Source organism: Lontra canadensis, unplaced genomic scaffold, assembly GCF_010015895.1.
Source record: "Lontra canadensis isolate GAN:19392208 unplaced genomic scaffold, GSC_riverotter_1.0 scaffold5, whole genome shotgun sequence".
Taxonomy (NCBI): domain Eukaryota; kingdom Metazoa; phylum Chordata; class Mammalia; order Carnivora; family Mustelidae; genus Lontra; species Lontra canadensis.
Genome location: NW_022630999.1, coordinates 41293380 through 41318675, shown reverse-complemented (window position 1 = coordinate 41318675; position 25296 = coordinate 41293380). Strand labels below are relative to the sequence as shown.

The following is a 25296-nucleotide window of genomic DNA, read 5'->3' as shown; positions in this document are numbered from 1 at the left end:
TTTAAAAGAATCTTCCCAAGTGGCTTGACCTTTTTTTTTTTTAAGATATTTAAATTTAGGATTTACAGGCTCTACATCTAATAGTGTACTGTAGATTTCCAAAGTGCGAGGCTTCCAAAGTTCTGCATCTCTGACCTTCAAAGTTTTATTCTTTTATTTAGTTTCCAAATTGTGTACCTAGAGCTCCCAAGTTCTAACTGGAGAAGTCATTAGTTACCAGCCTCATAGTGATGGACTGTGGGATGTCTTATTTCACATGCCTGTGAATTCGTGAGTTGAAGTGTGACTGACCTGCTCCGTGTATTTATCTAGCAGTCACATTTATCTTGTCGGGAGGAGAGCCAGGTATCATAGACAGCACATTCATTTAGAGTCAGTCTTGCCTTTAGATTGACCTTCATGTTCTCCAGGGAAAAAATAATTAATGCAATTGTGAACAGAGAAAAAGGGCAAGCCACGCTAGTCAAGGGATAATAAGGATGTAGTGGCATTTCCAACTGTATATTTATTGGTTTTGTGGGTTTGAGATAGACCCTTCATGTTATTTCACGGCAGTTTTTAAAAAATGAGTGAAGTTTCATGTGTTGTGAAGACTTTTGTTTCTTGTAATTTTTTCTACTGTGAAAATACCACAATTTCCAGTAGGGAAGCACAAATGGGAAACAATGACTGTGTTCTTTAAAGTGATTCATGAGTATTTTAAATAAATCCTCTGATGATAAGCCTTTAGTAAAAAAGAAACAAAGGGTATTACATTCTTTTTTCCCAACGCAGAAATCCTCTATGTGAGGCATATATGGAGGGTATATTTACCCTTTTAGGCCAGTAGGGCATACTTTGCCTGCTTGAAACTTAACATGGTTCCTAGACTCCTACAACAGCTTGTCACTCACCACACACCTGCCATACTAACTGGGATGACTTAGGCACTGCGGAAAGTCTGACTCACTGAATGTAACGAATGTGACTGCCATTATTGAGTTGGAGAGCAGCCGAGAAGAAGGGATCGGTTTATGGTATGTGTTGAAAATCCGTAAAGTCAGATTTTATTGGATTGGTGTGGAATGGGAATTCCAGAGAACAGAGCCTTCCAGAATACTTGAAGTAGAAATACATATATGTGTATGTATCATTGATATGTATATATATATACATACATATATATATGTATGTATGTATGTATATGGCCCTCTGAATGTCTGCTTTAAATACAGTTTTTCAGCAACACTGTGCTCTTTATTTGTTTAGAAGAACAACTTTTCAAGTCTCAGAGCAATGGTGACTATTATAGCCTGCTTTTCTACTACTTGAAATATTTGGGTGCCTATGAAATACATTGGAAGTTACATGCATCATAAATCTCTTTAAAAAAAACTCTTAAAAAACTCAAAATAAATTCTGTAGTTATCTTTGTATCACCAAGAAACATATTTATATATATATATATATATATATCTCACTTATATATATCAAACACTTAGAGTTTATCTGCAAAAACATTAGCACATTAAAAAGATAATTCAAATACCAAGAGTATAAAACAGTGCATAAAATAGAGGAAGAATGTAATAATGCCCTTTTATTCTCTTGTATGGATCTCACATAAATTTTGAATTTTAATATTTTCTGTTCAATTTAGTAGTACAATTCTTTTTGACATTTAAAATGATAATATGTGGAGATAATAACCAAACTGAAAGCATTATCAAGTCAAAATCAAGAATTTTCATTCTAGGACTTCCTGGTGATAATAAGTTATTTATTATACTTACTGAATTTTCACCATTTAGCAAAAGACAAAGCTCTGAGGCAACTTACAAAGAGATAAGTAGAATACAAATCAAATACGAGGACCAAAGACTAATTATTTCATTTATATATCAGCATTTTCTCTTTATAGAAGGATATTAAAAATGATTACCTTCTAGAATTTTAATGTTTGGTGTCGACCAGGCTTCATGAAGAGATGAAGATAATAAAAGACAAATGTATTTCTCAGATTATGGGAAACCTAATGTATTTTGATTTGTGTTCTGTGTTTGTTGTTAGTGTTCTTAGTTGTGGCCTGCAAAGATCATTGAAGTACTTTTGAAATTGCACATATTTGTTTCCAAAAAAATGGAATTGACTTTCTCACTTTTCATTTTTTTTTTTAAATCTTGTTAGAACTTGAAGCAGTGGGAAAGTTTATTAATTTATTTGTGAAATTTTGCTATGAAGTGCATTTTGGTCAGTGGAATAGGAAAGGGTTGGCCTGAAATCACAGCATTTGAACCTAAAAAGAGCTCAGAATACTCCACTATAACCCCTTTGTTTTATTTTACCAAGAAGAAAACAAAACCCAGCGAAGCTGTGTGGTCTTTTTCTAAACTTTCACTGGGTCCATAGCATAGCAAGAGTTCAACCTCAGACCTTTTTCATCCTATGTCCTCTTTACTGTGCTGGGCATCTTCTCCCAGCATCAGAGAAACCCTATCCCCCATGTCCTCTTTCCCTCTCCTTTCATTATTTCTGGGTCTCATGGTTTTCATGAAGGTAGGAGGGACAAGTAGTTAGGTGAGGCATCTCATAGTTTGGGATGAGTGTGAGGAGAAAGGGCCTTCACACTCTGTCTTCTCACTCGCTCACAGACAAAGCTCAGATCTGTGGTAAAGACAGGAGTCTGTTGTCTGAGGATGACCATTCTCCAGCCATGAGACCTTCCTTGGGTTTAGGACGGTAGGGACACTTTGTAGATTACCTATGCCTAGACTAAATGTCAGCCTGTTGGGGGTGAGGGAGCTTTGGAAGAAACAATATTTTAGTGGGCATGTGTCATTGGAAAATTATTGGTGATCCTGGGATCGAGTCCCGCATCGGGCTCTCTGCTAGGCAGGGAGCCTGCTTCCTCCTCGCTCGCTCTCTCTCCCTCTCTGCCTACTTGTGATCTCTCTCTGTCAAATAGATAAAATCTTTTAAAAAAAAAAAGAAAAAGAAAGAAAATTGTGAAATGTCTGTCTAGCTAAAGACACATGCACATTTGCATGAATGTTTATAGTTAGTTTGAGAATGTTCCCAGGTTCTCCTCTTGTCCTCATGGATCCAGGCATGGAACATTAAAGCACATAGGCTTTGTACACAAAAAATTCAGTTGTGGGTATAGAGATGAATTTCTCAGCTCTTAAATGAACTTATTCTAAATATGGGAGAGACTTCCCATTTGAAGGCACTCAACTAATGATTTTGAGGTCCATGGTATGTGCTGTGTCAGTGAGCCTAACATTCTTTGCTGTGATGACCCTCATACCTTGGAGGTCAAAGCTGCAGGAGGCTTTGACTCTCCCTCCATCAAAATGTGGCAGCAGCTTTTCTGACCAGCAGGATATAGGCTAGGTTGTGGTGATAGCATGGGAGAAAAAAGGCTAGAGGAAGGAGAGAGGGATTTATTAAGGAGAACAAAGATTGATGATGGGGCAGGTCAGATACCAGCTGGGAAGGAATGTGCATGGAACCCCTGGGGCTTGGCCAATTGGTTAGGGCCTGGAGTCTCTGCCTCAGTCCATTTTATATTTTCTATGTCTTGTGAAAAGCCCACTTTTCCAGAGTGGGCTATGTTTTCTGAGGTTTTGTAGGACCTCTGGGTTTCCTCAATCCTTCTAGCTTCCTTCGACCCAGACTGTCATCTTGTGGTAAATTCTATGTATAAATGCTCTGCCTTGAGTGGAAAACATGACCTGTACTGATAGAGTTAAAGGACTATGGAACTTGAAATAGTTTCATTTGTTTGCACATTATCATAAGGATATTTGTGAGGCCATCTCATGTCTACGATTGGTGATTTTGTTGCATATCTGAAATCAGACATTACATATCCTGTATTTTTTTATCTTAGTTTTTCCAGGTTTACTGTTGTTGACTGTAGCTTTCTTGTTTTGTTTACTGTGGTTTATTACCTAATTATTCCTTCGCTTTCCTATTGTGCTTTCTACAGCAATTTGTAGAAATAGTTGTGGAGATGGATTTTGTTCCCGTCCTAACATGTGTACTTGTTCCAGTGGCCAAATATCACCAACCTGTGGATCAAAATCAAGTATGTTCTTTAGATGTGATCTTATTTATTGCATTATTCTGAAGCTTGTGAATGAATACCAAATGTCCTTTTTAACAAGGATGTATATGTCGATTATTTTCCTCATTAGCTAGATCTGCTTTAATCCTTGGAGTCAAAAATCTTCAGTGGCTTCATTATTGCCACCAACAACTGAAGGGGAAGAGAATAATGATTTTTTATTAAGCAGAATGGTTTAGTTCTGGTCCAGAAGCTATGTGTCTCTGCAGTAAAAGTGCCTGGATTCAGTGGAAAAGAAATTCTTTGTGAATAACTTAATGAACTATATAACTTACTGGGTTTTTGTTCTGTGCCAGATGCTGTTTTATGTTTTTGACTATAGCATTTTATTTAATCTTCACATGAAAATTATGAGATACTATTACTATCCCATTTTACAGAGAAAGGAGTTTGGCACATGTGAATTAAGTAACTTGCCCAGGGTAACATAGACTTGAATTCATGTATTCTGATGCCTAAACGTATAGGTTCCAACCCTAGGCTCTGTTTATTGCCTTTGCATAATCCTGCAGTCCATGTCCTATTTCATGGATGAACCAAAGGAGAAAGATAAGAGGATTGGGATGATAATAAATACTATATACTGACCAGATGCTCTACATATATTAACTCACTTTGCTTTACACGTATTAACTCTCAGCAGTCCTGTGAGATGACAACAGTGGAGTAGTATTGTGTTATTCATGACCCAAATCAGGGTTGTCAGGTCTTCAAAACTAATCTTTTAGGCTGTTGTTTAAGATGAGATTATAACAAGGTAGGAGCAGATACTATTTATTTAATTGTTCAGTAATTACATAAAAATTTAAATCTGCCTCAAACTAGAGTGATGTTGTTTAATTTTTAGCATTTATCTCTCTAAATTTTCTCAGAAGAGGTAGTAGACAATGTGTCTGACTCAGAAATTGAAGATTCAAGATTTACATGATCAATGTCATTGTCTTCTGATGAAACTTCTGTGTAAAAACTTCTAGTTTCATTTTTTTTGAAAATTATGAGTCATTTTCTCGGCCTTTAGAAGTTCATCTTCGGGGCACCTGGGTGGCTCAGTGGGTTAAAGCCTCTGCCTTTGGCTCCGGTCATGGTCCCAGTGTCCTGGGATCGAGCTCCGTATGGGGCTCTCTGCTCGGCGGGGGAGCCTGCTTCCCCCCCTCTCTGTCTCTGCCTGCCTCTCTGCCTACTTGTGATCTCTATCAAATAAATAAATAAAATCTTTAAAAAAATTAAAAAAAATTAGAGTTCATTTTCACAATTCATCCAGGCTTTCTTGACCACCCAGATTACCAGATTTCCTTCAGTGCTTTCAGCAGCCTTCCTGGTCTGACTGCCTTGAATATATTCTGGCCCTTATTTTCATTAATGTTGTCTTAGTTTACTCATATATGCCTTCAGAGGAAAAAAAAATCGTGGAGAAATTTTATGGGTTCAGCTTCTTAATCCTCTCCCTGGGTAGCTGAACATTGACTGGGCCAACCCTCAGTTTATGGTATATAATTCCATAGGGAATCTGTGAATCTCTATGGCCTAGAGTAGTACTCCCTTTTCATCAGGAATGTTTCTCTCTTTGCCAGTCCTTATCCTACTCCACGCCTTCAGGGCATTTAGCACCATTATTTCCCTTCTTTGTGTAACATTCTTTTCCCTCCACTTACGCAGTATCCGTGGCCACAGTGTTTTCCTGGTTATTATATTTTAGTCTCTAGTCTGCATCCTCTTCATTAGACTTTGGCATTTTCAAGAGTATGGCCTCCCTGGATGACTTTATTTAAATAGATGCCTTCAACTACTACCAGTATGTTGCTAACTCATAGTAATTGTCTTCAGAATAGATCGCTCCAATGAGCCTCCTGTTCACAGGTTCCATTTCCTATTCCACATCTCCACTTGAATGCATAGTAAATGTCTGAAACTTGGTAGCAGGACATTGAATTCATTGTTGCCCACAATCTGTTTCTTCCAGTTTCTCTTGCTTCAGCAAATGCCATTTCTCCTCCACCCAGTGCCCAAGCGACTGTTTCTCTTTACTTTCTTCCTCCTTTTCTCAGTGTCAACTCTTTTAACCAGACCTGGGGGTCCTGTTGGAAAACATATTTTAAGTGCTTCTACTTTCCATTACCACTGATAACCTGTGGTTAAGTTCCCCTCATCTCTTACCTGGGAGGTAAGAGAAGTTCCCCTCATCTCTTAGCCATTGGGAGGTTACTATTGGAGTACCCACCCAATGGCTTCTCTGGCTTCCACCCTTAATCTCTTCAGATCTGTTCTCTGCAGAGCAACTAGAGGAATCCTTTAAAAATACATTGCATCACTTTACTCTCTTAAATCCTTTCAATGACTTCTTTTGCATTTGGGATATAATGCCAACCCTTCCATGGTCTGGGAGACCTTGGATTATCTGGCTGGCCTCTGGATGCCTCTCTAAGACCTTTTCTTCCCAGCCTGACTCTTTATAATCCTGTGACTATAAGTTTTTCAAATAAAGGAAACTCTCCACCATCGGAGGGATTTGCTGGTTCCTCTCCCCATGAGCTTCCTCTCTAGTACTTCTCATGCCTGGCTCATTCTCTTCTTTCAAACTCTTCCTAAGTGTCAGGTGAGAATGGTTTTGTCTCCCTTCTATCTAGATTTCTCCTTGGCTCCTGGCTATTCTCCTTTACAACACAGTTTCCTTTGGAGAATTTGTCACAATCTCTAATGACATTGTAGTGTTTGTTTACTTGTGTTTTGTCTGCCTCTCTGTGGGAATGTTAGCTCCATGAGGGTGAGTACCAAGTCTGTCCTTACAGGAGACACTCAGCCCCCACATCCTGAATGGTTATACAAATCCTCCCACCTCCTAGAAACTGTGCTACCAGTCACCATATAGTGATTTCTTTTAACACTGAGAGTGTAATCTATTTTAAATGCCTAACAAATGCAAATATGCTGTATGTGTGCACTTACACAAATAAGTATATTATGGGTCATAACATTTCTGTAAAATACATTTGTCATTGAATTGGATATTTGGTTTTATAACTCACAGATGCTAAAATTTCAGTGATTGATATTTTTATATATTTTTGTTGTTGTTCATTGCAGTTCAGCAGTGCAATGTCAGGTGCATGAATGGAGGAACTTGTGCGGATGACCATTGCCAGTGCCAGAAGGGATATATCGGAACTTACTGTGGACAACGTAAGAACATTGGAATAGACTTCATTTATTAGAAATTATTTGATTTCTTCTGATAGATGTGAAGTGGGTATTTCATACTAAGTCAAATTGAAGGACCTATAAAGCCAATGATGATAAAAAAAACAAAACAAAACTATGTAGTAAGCCATACCTTACAGCTAATTTCTAATTTTTATCCTAGATTTTCTTTCTCTTTTAAGATTCTTATGTTTTAGAGTGTTGATGTTGAATACCAGTAGTACTTCCTCAGATTTGACCCATATCACAAGTTAATATTTACTTACTTTTATACAAATCTTGCTTCATAAAACATGAATATTTTCCTGAAGACATGGTAAAGATTGTTGTGATTTCACTCTCTTTTGGATATCCAAAATTAACTCTAGGAGAGCCGATCTTAAAAATTGTCATTAGCTCATATATATTTAATTATGTAATGAAATAATTCAGGGCTCTAAAATGATTTTTAAAAAATGATAGTTCGTTGTGAAAGAGGGAGCTTTAATCCAGTTAAGGTCTTCTCTTCATTTATTGGAGCATATTCTGTACTAATTAAGAAATAACTTTTTAACAAAGATGTGGGGATGGTCACTCTTGGATTATGACATATCACTGGAGAACATGGGTGGTTTGTGTTTCGTAGATTGTGGGACTCTTGAATCCCCATATTTTCAGTCATGACATCGAAGAACGTTGAATCATATATAACAACAAAGTCCCTTCTCATTTCATTTGGATTTTATCAGAGACAGGGTCTAGATTCACTGCTAATCTTCAAAGTCTCCCTAAAAATTTCTCTTCAACATTTTTAACATAGGAAGACCAAGTGGTAGGTATGCAAGAATATCTACCTTGTTTTAAGCTAATCATATTTTTGTTGAAATTTTAAAAACATCAAAAATTGTTTTCAGTATGCATAAAGCATAAAATTAACTGTTTTAACCATTTTCATATGCACAGTTGAGTGGCACACCACCATTCTACTTTCTCTATATGACTACTCTAACTATCTCATAAACATGGAATCATACAGTATATGTCCTTTTATGATAAGTTTAGTTAGCATAATGTGTTCATGGCTTATCCTTGTAGAGTATATATTAGAATTTCCTTCCTTTTAAAGCTGAATAATACTCCCATTTTGTGTACATATGGTAATTTTTTTTATCTGTTTGTCCGCAAATGGACCCTTGAGGGGCTGCCACCTTTTGGCTCTTGTCAATATGGATGCACAACCATCCCATTTGGGTTCCTGCTTTCATTTCTTTTGTGTACCATACCCACCCAGAAGGAGAATTGGTGGATCACGTGCTAATTCTGTTTTTAATTTTAAGAGCTGCCTTACCATTCTCCTTAGTGGCTATACCATTTTACACTCCCATCAGCAGTGTACAGGGGTTCTAAGTTCTCCACATTCTTACCAAAGCTTTTCTGTTTTGTGTTTTGGTTTTTATGTGTGTATGTGTGAGTGAGATAGCCATCCTGATAGATATGAAGTGGTATCTTCTTGTGGTCATTGTTCTTAGTAAGATTGCCTTCCTGTTAGGGTAATACAGCTTTCCATTTATAAGTGCTATGAGGTTTTCTTTTTAAATGATGTAAAATAAGTGGTTGACTTAATGTAAAGAAAAATACTTTGTTCAGGTCAGGAGTCAGCCATCTCTTTCTGTAAAGGCCAGGATATAGTTTAGACTTCGTGGTCCCTGTCACAACTCCTTAGCTCTTCTATTACAGTGCAAAAGTGACCATAAACCATATGTAAATGAAAGAACTTGGCTGTGTTTCAGCAGGACTTTATTTTTGGGCACTGAAATTTGAATTTTATATCATTTCCATGTGTCACAAAAATATTATTCTTCTCTTGATTTTCCAACCATAAAAAATGTGAAAAGTGTTCCTAACTCATGGCAATACAAAAACAGGTGGTGGGCCAGATCTGACCTGTGGATCACAGTTTACAGAACCCCTTGTGTAGGTAACTTTCAGGTATGGCTATAGCTGTTGAGGTAATCTGAGACTGACCAGTGTAGGAAGCTGAGCCTTAAGGAATTTGAGAGAATACATTGCACTTAGACCAGTTTTCTTGCAGGAATAGGAGATGCCAATGTAATAACTTCTTTGGGCTAGGGTTGGCCAGGAAAAAGCTGGACAGCAGTGTAACAGAAGTCATAGCAAACTTTCTTTTTTTCATGGATGATTTTTTTTCTATATTTTATTCCAATATATAGGTATTTTCCAAATTTTATACAATGGACTCCAGTTTACAACCACTAAGAAAAAACCTATTGTGAACACAATATTTATAAGGAGGCATATTTTTATACCTTTTTTATACCTAAACAGAAGTGTTAGGATATCTGATTGTATTTCTCTTTTATAGAACTCAGTAGCAATCAAAGAGACACAGTTATCTTTCCTAAAACTCAACCTTTTGTTGTTTAGGGGGAGAAAATTCATAATTACTTTAAAATTACAGGGAGAAGAGCCTTGCCTCAACTGATCTTTCAGAGTATTAGCTCAAATCTATCATGAAACTATCCACTTTCAGCCTGAATTCAGCTCCTGTATCTGTCTGGGGCATTTCTGTGTATGTGTGTATTTTTCTAGAGATTATGCAGAAAGCTGGTGTGTCCCTCCTCTGGTCTTGGCACAGAAATGGAAAGTAAAGGGATGGAAAGTAGTTTCCCTTCTTGGAGGAGATGCTTTTATGTTCGTCTTTCCTGTGCCAAACCATACCACTGCCCCCACACTTTTCAGTCAGGGGAAAGGGGAAAAAAGCCCTGGGTCGTAAGAGCTGCATATTTGAAAATTTGTTCACTGAATATCTCACAAGAAAAAACTCTGATTGCCCAACATTTACTGAGGGTTAATAGAACATATGGTGCAAGCATATTATGTAACCAGCAAAATTATTCACAGCAAGTACAAAGATGCAGGGTATGACACTTGTACACATCATCTCAAAACCAGGTGTAAGGAAGACACTTGCTGAACTGTGCGACACAGAGAGAGCATTATAGCACTGAGAGTAAGGAAGCAGGTGTAACAATTCTCAGCTTGTGAATCCAGAAAAGTCCTGGAAAAACGTTTGCTAAAATGAGGGTTATAAAAGCATTTAAAGTGCTTAGCTACCTTCCCAGAAATGTGGAAAGCGTTCCATAGAAAGTGCTTTTTCATTCAGCTTGTTCACTGAGTTTCTCCTGTAAGCCCCACCTGTGCAAGGTGTTGGGAATGAATCAGTGAGCAAACAAGATGACCTAAAGGTCTCATTTTAGGTCAGTGGGTGAAGTGTTTTAGACAGAGAGAAAAGCAGATTCACAGCACCTATAGTCGGAGCAGACTTTTTCTTCCACCTGTTTTGTAGATACTAAGAAAATCCATGTGCCTGAGGAGAGGAAAGGAGGTAAAGGTGGGAGGTGAGTTTAGAGCTGGTGCTGGATGGCCTTACCCACCAAGGAAAGAAACTGGGACTTTAAGTTTTATGGGGAGCCATTGAGTTAGTTTGAGCAGTGGAGTGGTACGATCTGATTAACATAAAAAACTTTATCACTCTGACTGCTACTGGATTGTAGGAAGGGTGAGGAGAACATGAGAGGTGAGTTATCAGCGCCTGCAGTCATCAGGTGCATGGTGCTGGCATAATGAGCGTGGGGCAAGTGCTTGTCTTGCACTTGTATTCAGAGGTAGAGTCTGTAGAAGGATATGTGTGCTGGTGGAGTGGGTGTGCTGGGGGAGAAAAACAGAAATAAAGTTCCATAATGACAACTGGAGAATTTGGATGGAGCCCCAGAGGGAATGGTTGTGCCATTTTCTGAAATGAGAAGACTGAGCTGGGAGTGGGTTAGGCAGAGCTGCAAATACCGGATGGTGAGATTTTGTTTTGGGCTTGGTAATTTAAACAGTCTGTTAGACCTCCAGTTAGAAAGATGGATGAGCTAAGATCTTCGGAGAGAGCTGACGGAGGTAGGAACTTGGGAGCATATAGGGCCAGGGGAAGATCACTGGGAAGCTGGTGTGGAGAGTACATAGCATGTGGTTTTCACCATTGCTTTTGCTTTATCCCACACCAGGTGTAAGCATTTCTTTCTTCCTGGGTGGTCAGCCGCCTTTCCATGGTGGAAATTTAGGCATATTCACATTTCTTTCCAACTCCGGTTGGAATGTAAATTTCCATTTCTGTTCTGTTTTAAGAAAAACTACTTCATAAAATAACTTTGATCATAACTCTTAAGATGCAAAATTATCTCTTTATTTTTTACTCTACTTTTGTATGCATTGTCCACTTTTGCTGTTGTTGTTCTTCAGTATAACCTTTGGGTGATAAAGAGCAAGTCTTATTTTCATAGAAATACTCTGTAGAATAAAAGAGAAGGAGAATTAAAGTTTGTAGAACACTTTAAATGTGCAGACACTGTGCACTTTGTTTTATACATCATTTTATTCAATCCTCAAGCCCCTTTCAGGTAGGATCTATTAACTCAATTTTCAGCAGGGGAGCAGAGAATCAGAAAGTTGACATGATCAGGATGTGTGGAAACAACAGAACTCATCCCTTCACTGCGACTTTCTCCCTTGCAAAATAGTGGGAAAAGAGGGGGAAGACGTTCATGTATTCCAGGATTTTTGGTTTTTGGTATCTGTGGTGGATCAAATTCTACAGTAGATGATGGGGATGCAAAGGCAAGCAAACTCTCGTTTGAGTTTGAGACCTCACTTTCTAGTTTCTAGTTTGAGACTTCACTCTCAGACAAGAAGTATTAATATAAGCAAATGGCTCTGTCAGTGGGTCTTAGCCTTTTTGTTCATGGGAGCTCTTTATAGATCTATTTTTTTAATTATTGAGGATCCCAAAGGTCTTTTGTTAAAATGGGGGTATGTCTGCTGATACTTATCATATTAAAATTGAGAATTTAAAAAAATATTTATTTAAAATAATAAAATCATGTTGTATGTTTACATAATTTTTTATGAACATTAACTATATTTTCTACAAAAAAAAAGAAGTAATGAGTAGAGAGACATTGTCCTTCTAACATAGACAGATTAGATTAGGTTTAATTTGTACTGGACAGGCTCCTCAGGAGAAACTCAAGGATTAAGTAGTCTTCTTCTCCTACCTGGGAGTTAGAAGTCTGTTTTGGGAAGCCCTGAGAAAATCACTTTCTCCACCTAGTCCAGGGGTGCATCCTGAATGTCAATCATGAATGTTTTTTCCCAATCATGTGTTAAAGGCTAGCATGGGTCTCATGAGGGAGCACATCGGGGAAAGTGATTTCCATTTATATTTTTTACAGCTTGATGATATTTAAAGTACATTTCTCACATCATAATTAATTACATTAGATAAAGGCTACCTCTTTGCAATATGTGTTTTTAGCATTTGAAATGTTTAAGTGCTGTCCATTGTTTCTATGGAGTTCCATGCCACTGAGACTTCTCTGACAGGTTTTTGTTTTCTTCCACATTCCTGTCCACCCCCATCTTTCTCACGGTTCTCATGTCCTTTATTTCCTTTCCTTTATCCTCTGTATTTGTTCATCCTGTTTATTGCCCGGCCCATATTTCAGGACAGAGATGAGTTGCAAGTGCTGTGTAGGCACTAGTGAAGAAACAGAAAGGTGTGGTTCTTCCAAAGATGCACTTGTGCGAATTTACATAGAATCCTTCTTGCCTTTCAGCAAAGCCTGATACAAAGAATTTTAAAGCCACTAGCACAGTGGTGCTTTAAGATAAAGAAGTCTTTTGTTTCAAAGTATGTTTTCATTTTATACTGTTAGCAGAACAGAGGCCACTTGGATGCTTTCTAGATGAGAATAGGTATTCTAGCTCATTATTCGTGGTATGGAGATAGCAACACTTTGGCATTTTTAGATACCTGATTATTTACTGAGCTTCCCTTTTTTGATATGTACCTCATTTAAAGTGTGCACAGTTGTCCTTTGCCCCCTCACTTGGCTTTAATGTTTGAAGCTCTGTTTTTTTGGGCACAATTCATAGAATATAATCCTTTATCTGTGAGGATGGTTTTTATGTTTGACAAGGTGGGTGGATTAATAGACAAGCTCTTAGTACCAGTATTTTTTCTCAGAGAAGGCATGATTCTTGGATTCCAGTGCTGTCAGGGGAGTTTTCAGGAATGGTGATTTTTCAGGGAATTTGTGGAACGGTCTTTATAGAGTGGTTTTCTCTTTGTGGTCCAGGCTGCTGAGGGAGGTGCAGTGGGGAAGAGGAGCTGTTCAGGGTCAGTTCGGGCTCTCTGTCTCTCTGGGGCCCACGGAGCCTGAACTGAATCCTGGTCTCCCTGGTGACAAGTGGAAAGGAGTGAAGGAATGTATGCTGCCTGTGTTCATCTTAAAAATTTGGGATTTGGGGTTAATTTTTTTAACAAAAATATTTATCATATTGACACACTGAGGTTTTTCCTTCTTTCCTTTTATATCCTGTACATACTCTACACATTAGTTATCTCTTGGTGTTTCATTGATGAATTGAAGGTATTCCCCCCGCCACAATGTTCATGTTAGATTTTTCTTTTCTTTTACTCACCCAGTCTTTTTTCTTGCAGGGTGGGGCTTTTTTTCTTCTCTGATTTTTCCTTCTCTTTGTTGCCATATCCTCTTTATTTTTCCATATCGCATCCCTCCCTTTTTTCCTGTCTCTCTGCTGCCTATTGTCTGTCCCCTTTTTCCTACATTTCCCCATATTTTATTTTCTTACCTATGAAGATTGATTATGGGGGTAATAGAAGTAAGATAACAAATTGGTTAGTTACATTCTGACAGTGTGAGCATTTGAGCCAGCCAATCCTTGTGATTCTGTTTAAAAGAAAGAAAAAAAAAACTTTTGCCAGATGTGTGCCTCACAATGTGATTTACATGAATTGTATAGGGTTTTGTCTCAATATACATTACGTGTATTTATTTAAATGTGCATGCAAATTGTAACTTGTGTTTGAGAGAAAAGATCCATTATGGGCTGCCTCTATGCTGTATGGTACAGATGACCTTTGAACAACACAGGGCTTAGGGGTGCCAGTCCTCCACACAGTTTAATATCTGTGTATAACTTTTAAATCCCCATAAACCTAGCTACTAATAGTTTTTTGGAAGCTTTACTGATAACATAAACAGTGGATTAACATATTTTTTAAGTTATACGTGCCATATATTGTATTCTTAAAGTAAACAAGAGAAAAGAAAATGTGATGAAGGAAATCCTAAGAAAGAGAAAATAGACTTACAGCACTGTACCGTGTTTATCGAAAAGAATCTACTTTTGAGTGGACCAGCACAGTTCAAACCTGTGATGTTCAGTGGTCACCTGTACCTGGAGATTGACCATATAATGAGCTTCTTGCTGTGTTTGTGTGCAGCTGTCTGCGAAAATGGGTGTCAGAATGGTGGACGTTGTATTGGACCTAACCGCTGTGCTTGTGTTTATGGATTCACTGGCCCACAGTGCGAAAGAGGTAAGAAAAGAGAAATGAGACCCTCCTTTTGGAGAAGTCTCTTTTTGTTTTAAACCAAAACATTGTATAATTGTAATTATACAATTACAATTTATAAACAAAATTGTATGATTTTTGGTTATCCAAAGAAAATTCTTCTGATGAAATTATATTTTTATTCATCTCTGATGATATCTATAACTTGAACGGTAAGATTATGAGACATAACTAACAACTGGAGAATGTCCGTTTTTTGCCCCAGAGTGAGCTCAGTTCAGGAGGCCTGTGGAAGTTCTGTTGGGCAAGAGAAAAGGAGTGGAGGAATGAATGCTCAGTAGGCATCCAGCATTGTCTACCCATGTAAATGGTCAGTCAAGCCAATATGAAACCAGTTTACCATAATACAAATAGTACTTAAACTCATGATTGGTAGACTGGTGGAAATCTCCAGTGTTGATGTGCTAAATGATCTATTAATGATGTCCTGGAATCAAATGGGTGCCAGTGGCCTATTAAAGATGTTTAATCTGGGGCGCCTGGGTGGCTCAGTGGGTTAAAGCCTCTGCCTTCGGCTCCGGTCATGATCCCAGGGTCCTGGGATCAAGCCCCGCATTGGGCTCTCTCCTCAGCAGGGAGCCTGCTTCCTCCTCTCTCTCTGCCTGCCTCTCTGCCTACCTGTGATCTCTGTCTGTCAAATAAATAAATAAAATCTTTTTTAAAAAAATAAAGATGTTTAATCTTACAAAATGTGAGAAATAACTATTTAACATTAAACCATATGAGTAAAAATAATGTTAAACTAGAAGCAGTATTACATAACACTCATAAGGACATACATCTTCAGTTTATTTTCCCAGGGCTTTTCATAGCATCTAAATTTGTACAGTGCATTCATTCTTTGTTGTGAAACGTGAGAATGTATGAAACTATGCCATTGAAATATTATAGATAAGTAGTAGTGATGGTTTTATATATGTATAGAGGTTTTAAACTGCAAAGAAGCCTTGTATTTAAAAAATTGTACTCATCACCCTGACAAAAACTTCATCTTAGTATTTGGGTTAAATCTTGAGAAGAAATAGAGAAATTGGAATTCTTGTTAAAGTTTGAAAAGAAAAATGTATGAAACCTTTTAACGTAGACTGGTATGTATATATACCTCATGATATTTATATTATTCCTAAGGTAATTGAGATTTCTTGGGACTGAAATACGTTCCGCAAATGACAGAGTTTATGGTTATACTTAGGGCAAATATAAATGCCTTTACCAGATGCTTTTATTTTGGGGAGAAACATTAATTATGAAATGTTAGCATGAAAAGGTAAGTTGTTGCGAATGGAATAACACAGATTGCCTACATAATGTTAAGTTTATTTAAATACTACAGAATGAGAAATATTTCAATTTAAAATTTCAAACATAATTTTAATTGGTGGAGACGATGTTCATTTTTCTGGAAGTCATGTAACCTTCCAGAAAGGTTCTCTCGTCCTGAAGCAGATTTCAAGGTCAATTCCTAATTGGCAAAGGAATTGGGCAGTTTCAAGTCAGAGGTTTCCAGGCATTACATCATCATTCTTCAACAGTTATCCATTCATTAGATTTGTTAGTTCTTACTACATTTATGGGAATCTAATAAAGACATACATATATCTTACATGTACAGTAGCATGTTTTCAGAAGAAATTACAAAATTGATTAGTTAATGAATTGGACTGAAGGATGTTTTTAAAACATGTGTTTGCTTCTTAAAAATCTTTTTAATTATTAACCTTCAGATGAAAGCTCTAAAACTTTTTTTCTTCCAAAGTTAATAATTTTCACTCTTGAGTTGCACATACGAACTTACACGTTTTTAGAAGATATTTTCAGTGGAATATTTTAGAATGTAATAACTAATTCCTGTAAAAAGTAGAGTTGATAATTTTTCTTAAGAAACATTGTCTACTCACATATACAAGGAATAGTTCATTTATGTTGAGTGTAATGAATATGAATAGGCTCACATGCCCTGTTAACATTTAAAGTTCCTATTGTGTTTTTCAGTTACGGAGTTTCAAAATATATGTTCTTTGTTCTCTTAAAAAAAAGATTTTTGTGAAATGAGGGATGTTTTTCCTCCTTAATGTAGGACACATATAGTTTTCCTTGAAATTAGCCTCTGGGGATCAGTTGTATGATAAAACATGGCTGCTCTTCCAGCTATCTAGGCTCCTGGCAGACTGGTTTCCGGACTGGAGACAGAGACTGAGTGGTAAATGAGTGGCTGGCATGAATATGGTATTTAACTTGAGTCTTGGTGCTGGGTTAGCTGAACCCCTTTGGAGTTCTCTTCTCACTCATGCTGATATGTACAATGACCTTTTATACTTAGCATTAAAGAAAGAGTTCTTATGGCCACTGCTGATTATAGAAGGCAGACAACTCTGCTGTGTCCAAGGCACATGTAGAGACTCAGTCTTTTGGCTTCTCTTTCCGAATACATGGCATTTAAAGAAAAAAAAAAAAAAAAAAAGCTAAATAGTGTGCTTAATATATATCTGAGAATACAGAGAAATGGAATTAATATTGTATATCAAGACCTGGTGCTTTTTTCCTCGAACATTTAAAATGTACCTTATTATTTATCAGTAGAAATTTGGTGGAGGTTGGGTGGGCAGGCAAGAAATGTATTTACCTAAGGAATTTCTGGACAAAATGTAGTGATTACTTCATCACAAATACAGCCAGCCAAAAGTCCTTATTTCAGTTTCTTTGACTTAAATGATTGTTGAAATCTTGAATTTTTCTTAAGGCTTATATGAGGACCATCTGTTAAAAATATATCCTAGACTCTTTTAAATTATCCAAAATATATTACTACACACTGTTTTTATCATGTAAACATGACTTTCTTTAAAAGTGCATAAATTTGGTGAAATTTCAAATATCCTTGTATTTAGGGACATTTCCTTAAAAATGTACATTTTTCAGTAAATGGTACCTTGAAAAGGAGCATTGGAGATTAACTTTTTAATCTATTGATATTTTTAAGAAAAATTCCATTTGTTAATCTGAAGCTACTTTATAAAAGGTGAGATCAAAAGTTAAAAGTCTATGAAATATAAACTTCAAAGTCTTTGTGTAAAATGAATCAGGGATGGATTTCTCTTCAGAGTAAGTTTCATAAAATCATCCAGTTGAAGAACCTCATGCATGATCTCATTGTCTAAAAGCCTTTTGGAGGAGTCCCTCAGCCTCTGCTTGAATATCTCCAGTCACAGGGTTCTCACTCACTCATGCCATTGTAAAGCAGGGTTCTGTGGTCAGAATTGTGGTTTTTCAAATGCTGTGTTACGGTTCTGCCTAAGCGAGACCTTTAGGAGGTGGATACCCCATCCTTTATTGTCCACTTCAGTGGGCATGATGATGGTGGCTCTCTGAAAGGAGTCTTACTCTTCAGTTTTGCATATTGGTAACTTGAAGTCGAATTATAAGTTCTTGAGTTATTCTGTGTATTTGTGTTCATCCACCCACATTTCAGGAAGTAAAGTAACTGGGACAGCTATTCAGCCTACTCAAACCATATCTAGATTCTCCAAAAATAAGAGTGGAACAGGCGAACTAGGGTTTTCCTGAATTCTGGGAATTAGGTAGATCAGACCTAAATGTGTTCAGAAATAATTGATGCATGTGTTAATTAACTAATTTCATGGTCTTGGAATTTATTATAAAGTACACATGGTGAGTTTGTTCAGCCTATGAAGTAACAACAAATAAGTGTGACCAGGAATACAGGCGAGCATGGTGAGAGAATAAGTGGGTATATTATGCAGGATTCTATCTACTATGGATTTGATGCTTCGAAGAAATGTATAAGCAGTACTTTTAGAAAAAAATTCCTTCCACTGTAATATTCTTATCTAAAAGAAACACATTTATTATGAAATAATTTCAAAAATATGATAAACAAAAACATGTAATTCATAATTCTTCCAGTCAGAATTAATTATTTTACAAAATTTAGGGGGATATGCTTTGAATACTTTTTTCCCACTCTACTTATATTACTTACGAAGATTGGGATCTTTCCATTCTTACTGGAATCCACCCTTTTGTAACGTGAAATCTGCTTATATCCTGCTCCTCATTTGTGTTATGAAATACATTACATTATAGATTGAAATAGTTTTGCTGCATATTGTAACAATGAGGGCCAGGCATCTACATTCTCTACAATCATGACATATTTGTAAAGTTATTTTCTTGGTGTCCCAGATGAAGGAACTTTGCCCAGGTAAAGCTTATGGTAGCGCTGGGAAGCTTGTAAGGATGAAAAAAGTGTATCAGACAATCTAAGTTAAGACCTTAAACTCAATTACTGTGGTAGCTGCCTGCATGCCATAATTATATTTCTCTATTAATTGACATTTAGGGTCATTTCCAGATTTTCTTTTTGCTTTGTTGCTTATTTGTGTTTTAGCAATGCCGTGATAAGAATCTGTGTAGATAAATCTATAACCTCAATTTTATTCTTAGAAATGCATAGAAATGCAACTGCTGAGTTGTTGAGTATGTGAAAATTTAAAGCTTTTGATATATTCCATTTATTTCCCTCTAAAAAGGCTTTTATGTTTTATTCCTTTGGTGTTATGTGTAGAAAGTCTTTTAGCATTCCCAGATCTTAAAAATATCTATTGTTTTTCCCCTAGCGCTTTGGAGATTTTATTTCTTTTTGCTTTTCTAACCATAAGTTAGAATATATAGGAGGGTAATTTTTATTTTTAAATGAAATAAATATATTTATTAATATTTTCATGTATCTTTTGAGTGTTTATTAAATGTTAGGCTAGGTAGTTGGAGCTCAGGCTGCAAAGACAATGTAAACTGTTAATGAAAAGCAAACTTAACAGCAGTGGCCATCTTCTTAAACATTAAAAAGGAATACAATATGTAAATAATAGGAGTAGGGACAACTTTATGTGAGAGCTCAGGAATACTTCCTGGTTAAGTGAGAATTAGAAATGTCTTCAGGCAGTTAATCTGAATGAAAGCAATATGACTCATTATAATGAGAAAAAAACATTTTAGACTAACTCCTGTATTGTTATTAGAAGATACATCATGATTGACTTTTATGCTAAATAACTTTAAACTCCATACTTAAGTATCAGTTAGGACAATCACTGAGCTGAACTTGTTTTATAGTAATAAAATGTCTGCCTTTCTCTTGCACTCTGTTGATTTAGTGAAAAAGAAATTAAAAGGAACAGAGAGAGACTGTTACCAACCACAGATGTCAAACTCAAGTGCGCCCACACGCACGCGCACACACACATACACATATTTCTGCACTTGTGAGACTGTTAAGAACATTTTATAACCTCACACTCTCTAAGCTAAACTTAACCTTAAATGGGCATCAGAGAAATACCAAAAGATCTGTGGGAACTTTACTTTTTGGCACTAGCTCAGATGACATCCTTATCTTGAATGCCTTTAAGCACACAAGGGAAGGAAAATGAGAGCAAAAAAGCAGACAGTGGGAAGTGGAAGGGAAGGGTGGGAAGAAAGAAAGGAGGGATGAGAGAAAAGGAAGGTGTAATGCTGAGACTAGGAGTGAAGGTGCTTGGTTCTAGAAGGGAAAGGTCTGCATTTGAAAGATAATCATTGATGATTTGATCTGGGAGAAGCCAGAGCTCCCGCTTCTCAGTCTTTGCTTTAAACCTCTGCTGTTGAGATGTGTGCAGTGAGATCAGATGTGTTGGCAGCCTCTTAGACTTCAATGCTTTACCTTTGAAACTCCTTTGAATTAAAGCAGTGAGCATTTTCATTTATTCCAGCTCTAAGTTCCCCCTTATTTACAGATTTCTTTGCTTTTGGTTTATCTACCTAGAGGCAGGGAACGCTGCAAGAGAAAATTTTAAATATTAGGATATTTTATGTGTGTGTAGTTCCATAAATATTTTCCTCTTTTCCTATTTAATAATAGGAAAAGAGGAAATTTTTATTTAATAATTAAATAAAAAGAAATGTTATATAGGATTCAGAGAAAAATAATAAATTGTTCATGTGTACTCTGTACATTTGACCCTTGAACAACATAGGTTTGCACTGTGCAGCTCCCCTTATATGTGGATTTTTTTCAGTAAATGTACTACAGTACATTAACTGAATTTTCCTTATGATTTTTAATAGCACTTTATTTTCTCTTATTAGCTTCATTATAAAAATCTAGTATATAATACACATAAAATACATGTTAATCAACTGTTTATATTACTGGCAAAGCTTCTGGTCAAACAGTAGACTACTAATGGTTAAATTTGGGGAGTCAAAAGTGATATATGGATTTTCAACTGCATGAGGGTCAGTGTCCCTAACTCCTGTGTTGTTCAAGGATCAACTGTATTCCAAAAAATCCCAAACACTATAAATTCCCAAATAGCATCTGTATTCAAGGGTTTTAGATAAAGAACTGTGGACCTGTAAGTGCTTCATGGAATTGTTGGAAAGATTGAAAGCAACAATGTATTCAGCTCCTGATATATAAGAGGCAGAGTGCCTGGCACATGGTTGGTGTCCACTAAGTAATATTTGTTGTGCTGTAAGTACACAGGGTGTAGTCAGAATCAGAACTGAAATCTGCCATGTTTTAAGTACACAGCATGTAGTCAGAATCAGAACTGAATATTAAGACCTATATGACCTTGGAAAAATGATTACCCTCTCTGATCCTTGATCCTGCATATAAAATGCATGTCTTTCATGTGACCCTTATTTTTGTGCCTTAAATGAAACCGTATAATACCTGGCACCCAATAAGTGGTAGCCATTGATTTTAATCTCTTTTAACTGGACTCCCTATTTATAAAAAAAAAAAAAAATATGTTGGATGGCTGTTCAAAATGGAAAATTGAAAAATGGAATTTCTAATGGGGAGTAAAAGGATTTTGTTAATTACTTAAGTCATATCAATAAAGTTTCATGCTATCCTTATTGGGAATACATACCATATTTTAAGGGAGGCTCACCTTCCTGGTATGAGAATTAAATGAGAGATACAGTGCCTAGCCAGGGTGTGGTACAGAGAAAGTACTCAGTGAATGATAAGCTATAATGGTGAAGAATGAAAGCAAGAGATGATAGGATTTCTTGTATGAAAATTGTCTTGATGAAGGAGAAAGATAATTCCCAGATTACTGAGACTGTATCAGATCAAGGTTCATCAGTTGTGAACAATGTTAAGTTTCATTGTTTAACTTCTGTAGGTTTTTCTGTGATAATGCACAACAATAAACTGAAAGATGTATGTATCATTATCATTACTTTGCATGTTATGTGGTTGAACTTTTTAGACCCTACTTAACGTTGTTTTGACGTATTTGTGCTGTAAATACCAGTGTTATGGCCAGTACTTACTATTTAACTGGTCTCTTTGATCTTTGTCTCTGCCTTCACTGTACACAAGGTCTATTTCTGATCTTTTTGCAGTAGAACTGATACATGTATAGGGATTATTTTGCTCAAGATACTTGTAATCAATAGTCTTGCATATGGCTCAATCTAATAGAAGGAGATGGGGAGGGTCTTTAAACAGGTTAGAGAAGTTCCTTTGTGAAACTTTCCTTGCCTACCACACATCCCCTGCCTCAGTTTATTTTTCAGGCAAAAATTAGGCATGCTCTCCTTTTATCTACCTTTATCTATCATTCCTCTAGAATAGCTCTCTTCATCACTGTGTTGTGACTGTTGCTTACCTGGTGAACTTGTTGAGAGCAGAGATTTTTATTTGAAGTTGCCTTCGTGTTCCTTCTTCACACACTGCAATATAGTAAGGCACACCAGTTACATGACTGGATAAGCACTGGTGTTTCCAGTAAAAGAAATAGGTTGAAAAAAAACTATAGACACAGTAGAGACCTTTGAACATTCATGGAGGCTTATTTATCATGGAGACTCTAAGACACACCTAGTGAAACAGAAGCATAGAAGTGAACCTTCATATATGAAGTCTGTAGTGCCAGAGTCAAATAGACGTGAACCTTCATATATGAAGTCTGTAGTGCCAGAGTCAAGAGGCTGCCCTTTATTCAGCCGGCACTGGGAAGAGAGATTATGAAGTACTTCTGTACTTGAAAGTAGTTCTCTGGAAAGGTTACTCTGGAGTGGCAAACAAAAAGGAATGGAGGGTGGAGAAACAGACAGATACACCATTCTGAACTCATTGCTTGTCAGGTGGATCACAGCAATGGATATAATATGTTTTTGTGTTTTTATTGAGACTGGATTTATAGCTGTGTAAAATTAGATTGCTAGTATTAATTTGGAAAGGAAGATGTAATATTGAAGGAAAATGACAGTTGTGGAATATTTACTATGATAAGTGCTTGAGAGGAATTAATACTTGTAACAACCCAAATATACCATTTTTTTAAAACATCCTATTAAGAGATTAAAAACAAAACAAAACAAAACTGGAGCACAAAGAAGTAGAGCATTTTGCTCAAATTTACCCAGACAATAAAAGGAGAAAAAGTGAGGTTTGAACACAAGTGGTATAACCTCAGAACTCATGCACTTAACCACAACATGATTTAAGTGAAACACAGCTGTGTGGAAGTAATATAGTTCCATTCTGTGAAACTGTATTGTTTCATTTGTTCAGTATGAGAATGATAACATGGTGCATGATTCCAACTGAATGAAAGAGCTTGGTATTTTTGTATCTTGTTATATGGCCCAGGAAAATCCTTTTGGTATATAAATTTCAGATTATAATTTTGAATTCATATACCCAGAGATTATTTATATATATGATCTTCTAAAATATTTATTCAAAACTCATAATGCTTAAAAGAAAGTTGAGGCTTATATTTCCATCCAAGATGGACTAGTAGAAATCAGATGAACCCCCTTGCCTGAAAACAACTGAAAAATAGAACAAAAGATAGGAAACAATGGTTTTCAAGATAACTGAACATCAGATAATAAATTACAGTGATGGGGAAAGAAATACTGGGCTAGAATTTCATAGCTTTCTGTTTGAGAATATCTTTCCATTATAGCTACACAGACTCCTTAAATTGAGGAGATGAAGTTGAACTCTGGGGACACTAAGATGGCTAGAGTTCTCAGGACTAGAGTTTTTCTGTAGAGGAGAGAGCTGTATAGATTCAGAGGGCCTCTCAGATTTTCAGTGGGATACTGGTCAACACATGCATGTGAGGAATGTATATGAGACTAGAGGAAAGCATCATCTAAAAGAACTGGAATAGATATTCAGAGCACACACAAGCCCATAAATACAGCTTTTCCCTCAAACTAGGATGGAGACATCCCTACATTATCTCAGGCCAATGCTTAGAGTACCCCGCAAGTTCATTTTTCAGTAACGGAGAATAATTCACTACCAACTAAATGTTGCTCTGGTCCTGGTGAATAAATCGTAAAAGCAACATCCAGGAGGATCAAACATCCAAGAACAAAGTTCAACAATATTTGTAAGAATACAAATACATCAAGCAGCATATTAAAATTCACAATATATGGCATCTAAACAAATAGAATAATTGACACATTTTCTACGAATAAGCAGAGGAGTATGAACATAATGAGAAGAAGTATCAGTTTACCAAAATCAATCCAGAACCTGCATGGATATTAGAATTAGCAGACTAGGTGACTAAAACTGTTATGAGGATATTCCATATGTCTATAAATCTAGAGGAAAGACTCAAAAAGAGATGTGAAATCCAAATTGAATTTCTGAAGATGGAAACTATAATATCACAAGTGGAAAATATATTCTGGATGGGATTAATGGCATGTTAGATGTTGTAGATGTAAAGATAAGTAAAACTGAAGATGTAGCAATGGAAATTGCTCAAAACTGAAGAGAAAGAAGTTTAAAAAATATGGGAGCATATCGGTGAGCTTCCGTGAGCTTGTATACATGTAATTTGGAGTTAGCACAGGAGTGGATGGTAGAAAAAATATATTTGAAGAAATAATAGGCAGACATTTTTGAAGTTTGATGAATTCTATAAAGTTACAGAAATAGGAAGATAATGAAACCCAAACAGAGGAAACATTGAGAAAACGGTCTCAAGGGACAACGTGATCAAATTTCTCCTAAGTATGTAAACACAGAAAATCTTAAAAGCAGCTGGAGGAAAAAGACTCTCTTTTGTACAAAGTTAAACAAATTTTAAGGATCACAAAAAAGTTCTTGTCAAAAACAGTGCAAGTGAAAAGACACTGGTACAGCATACTTAAAATACTGAAATTTTTAAAAAGTTCTAGAATTCTATATCTAGGAAAATGTCTTTGGCAAAATACAGCCTTTTATAAACATAAAAAAGATGAAAGAATTTGTCACCAACAGACCTGCACTTCAAGAAATGTTAAAGGCAAAAAGAAAAAAGAATGTTAAAGGCAATCCCTCAAGCAGAAGAAAAATAATACCAGATATAACTATAAATCCCTACAAAGGAATGAAGAGCATCAGACAGATATCTGGATAGATGATATAAGATTTTTTCCTAGTATTTAAGTCTCTCTGAGAAGCAATTTTGTCTTT

General features: G+C 36.4%; 1 protein-coding gene across 1 annotated transcript in view; it reads left to right on the top strand.

Annotated features, from left to right (window-relative positions):
- The window catches only part of FBN2 (fibrillin 2), a 247610-nt gene that overhangs the window by 1996 nt on the left and 220318 nt on the right, over positions 1-25296 (top strand). The window contains exons 3-5 of the mRNA XM_032851970.1: positions 3971-4069; positions 7190-7285; positions 14658-14753. Of these exons, the coding sequence (XP_032707861.1) occupies positions 3971-4069; positions 7190-7285; positions 14658-14753 (291 nt within the window). The remainder of the gene's footprint in view (positions 1-3970; positions 4070-7189; positions 7286-14657; positions 14754-25296) is intronic.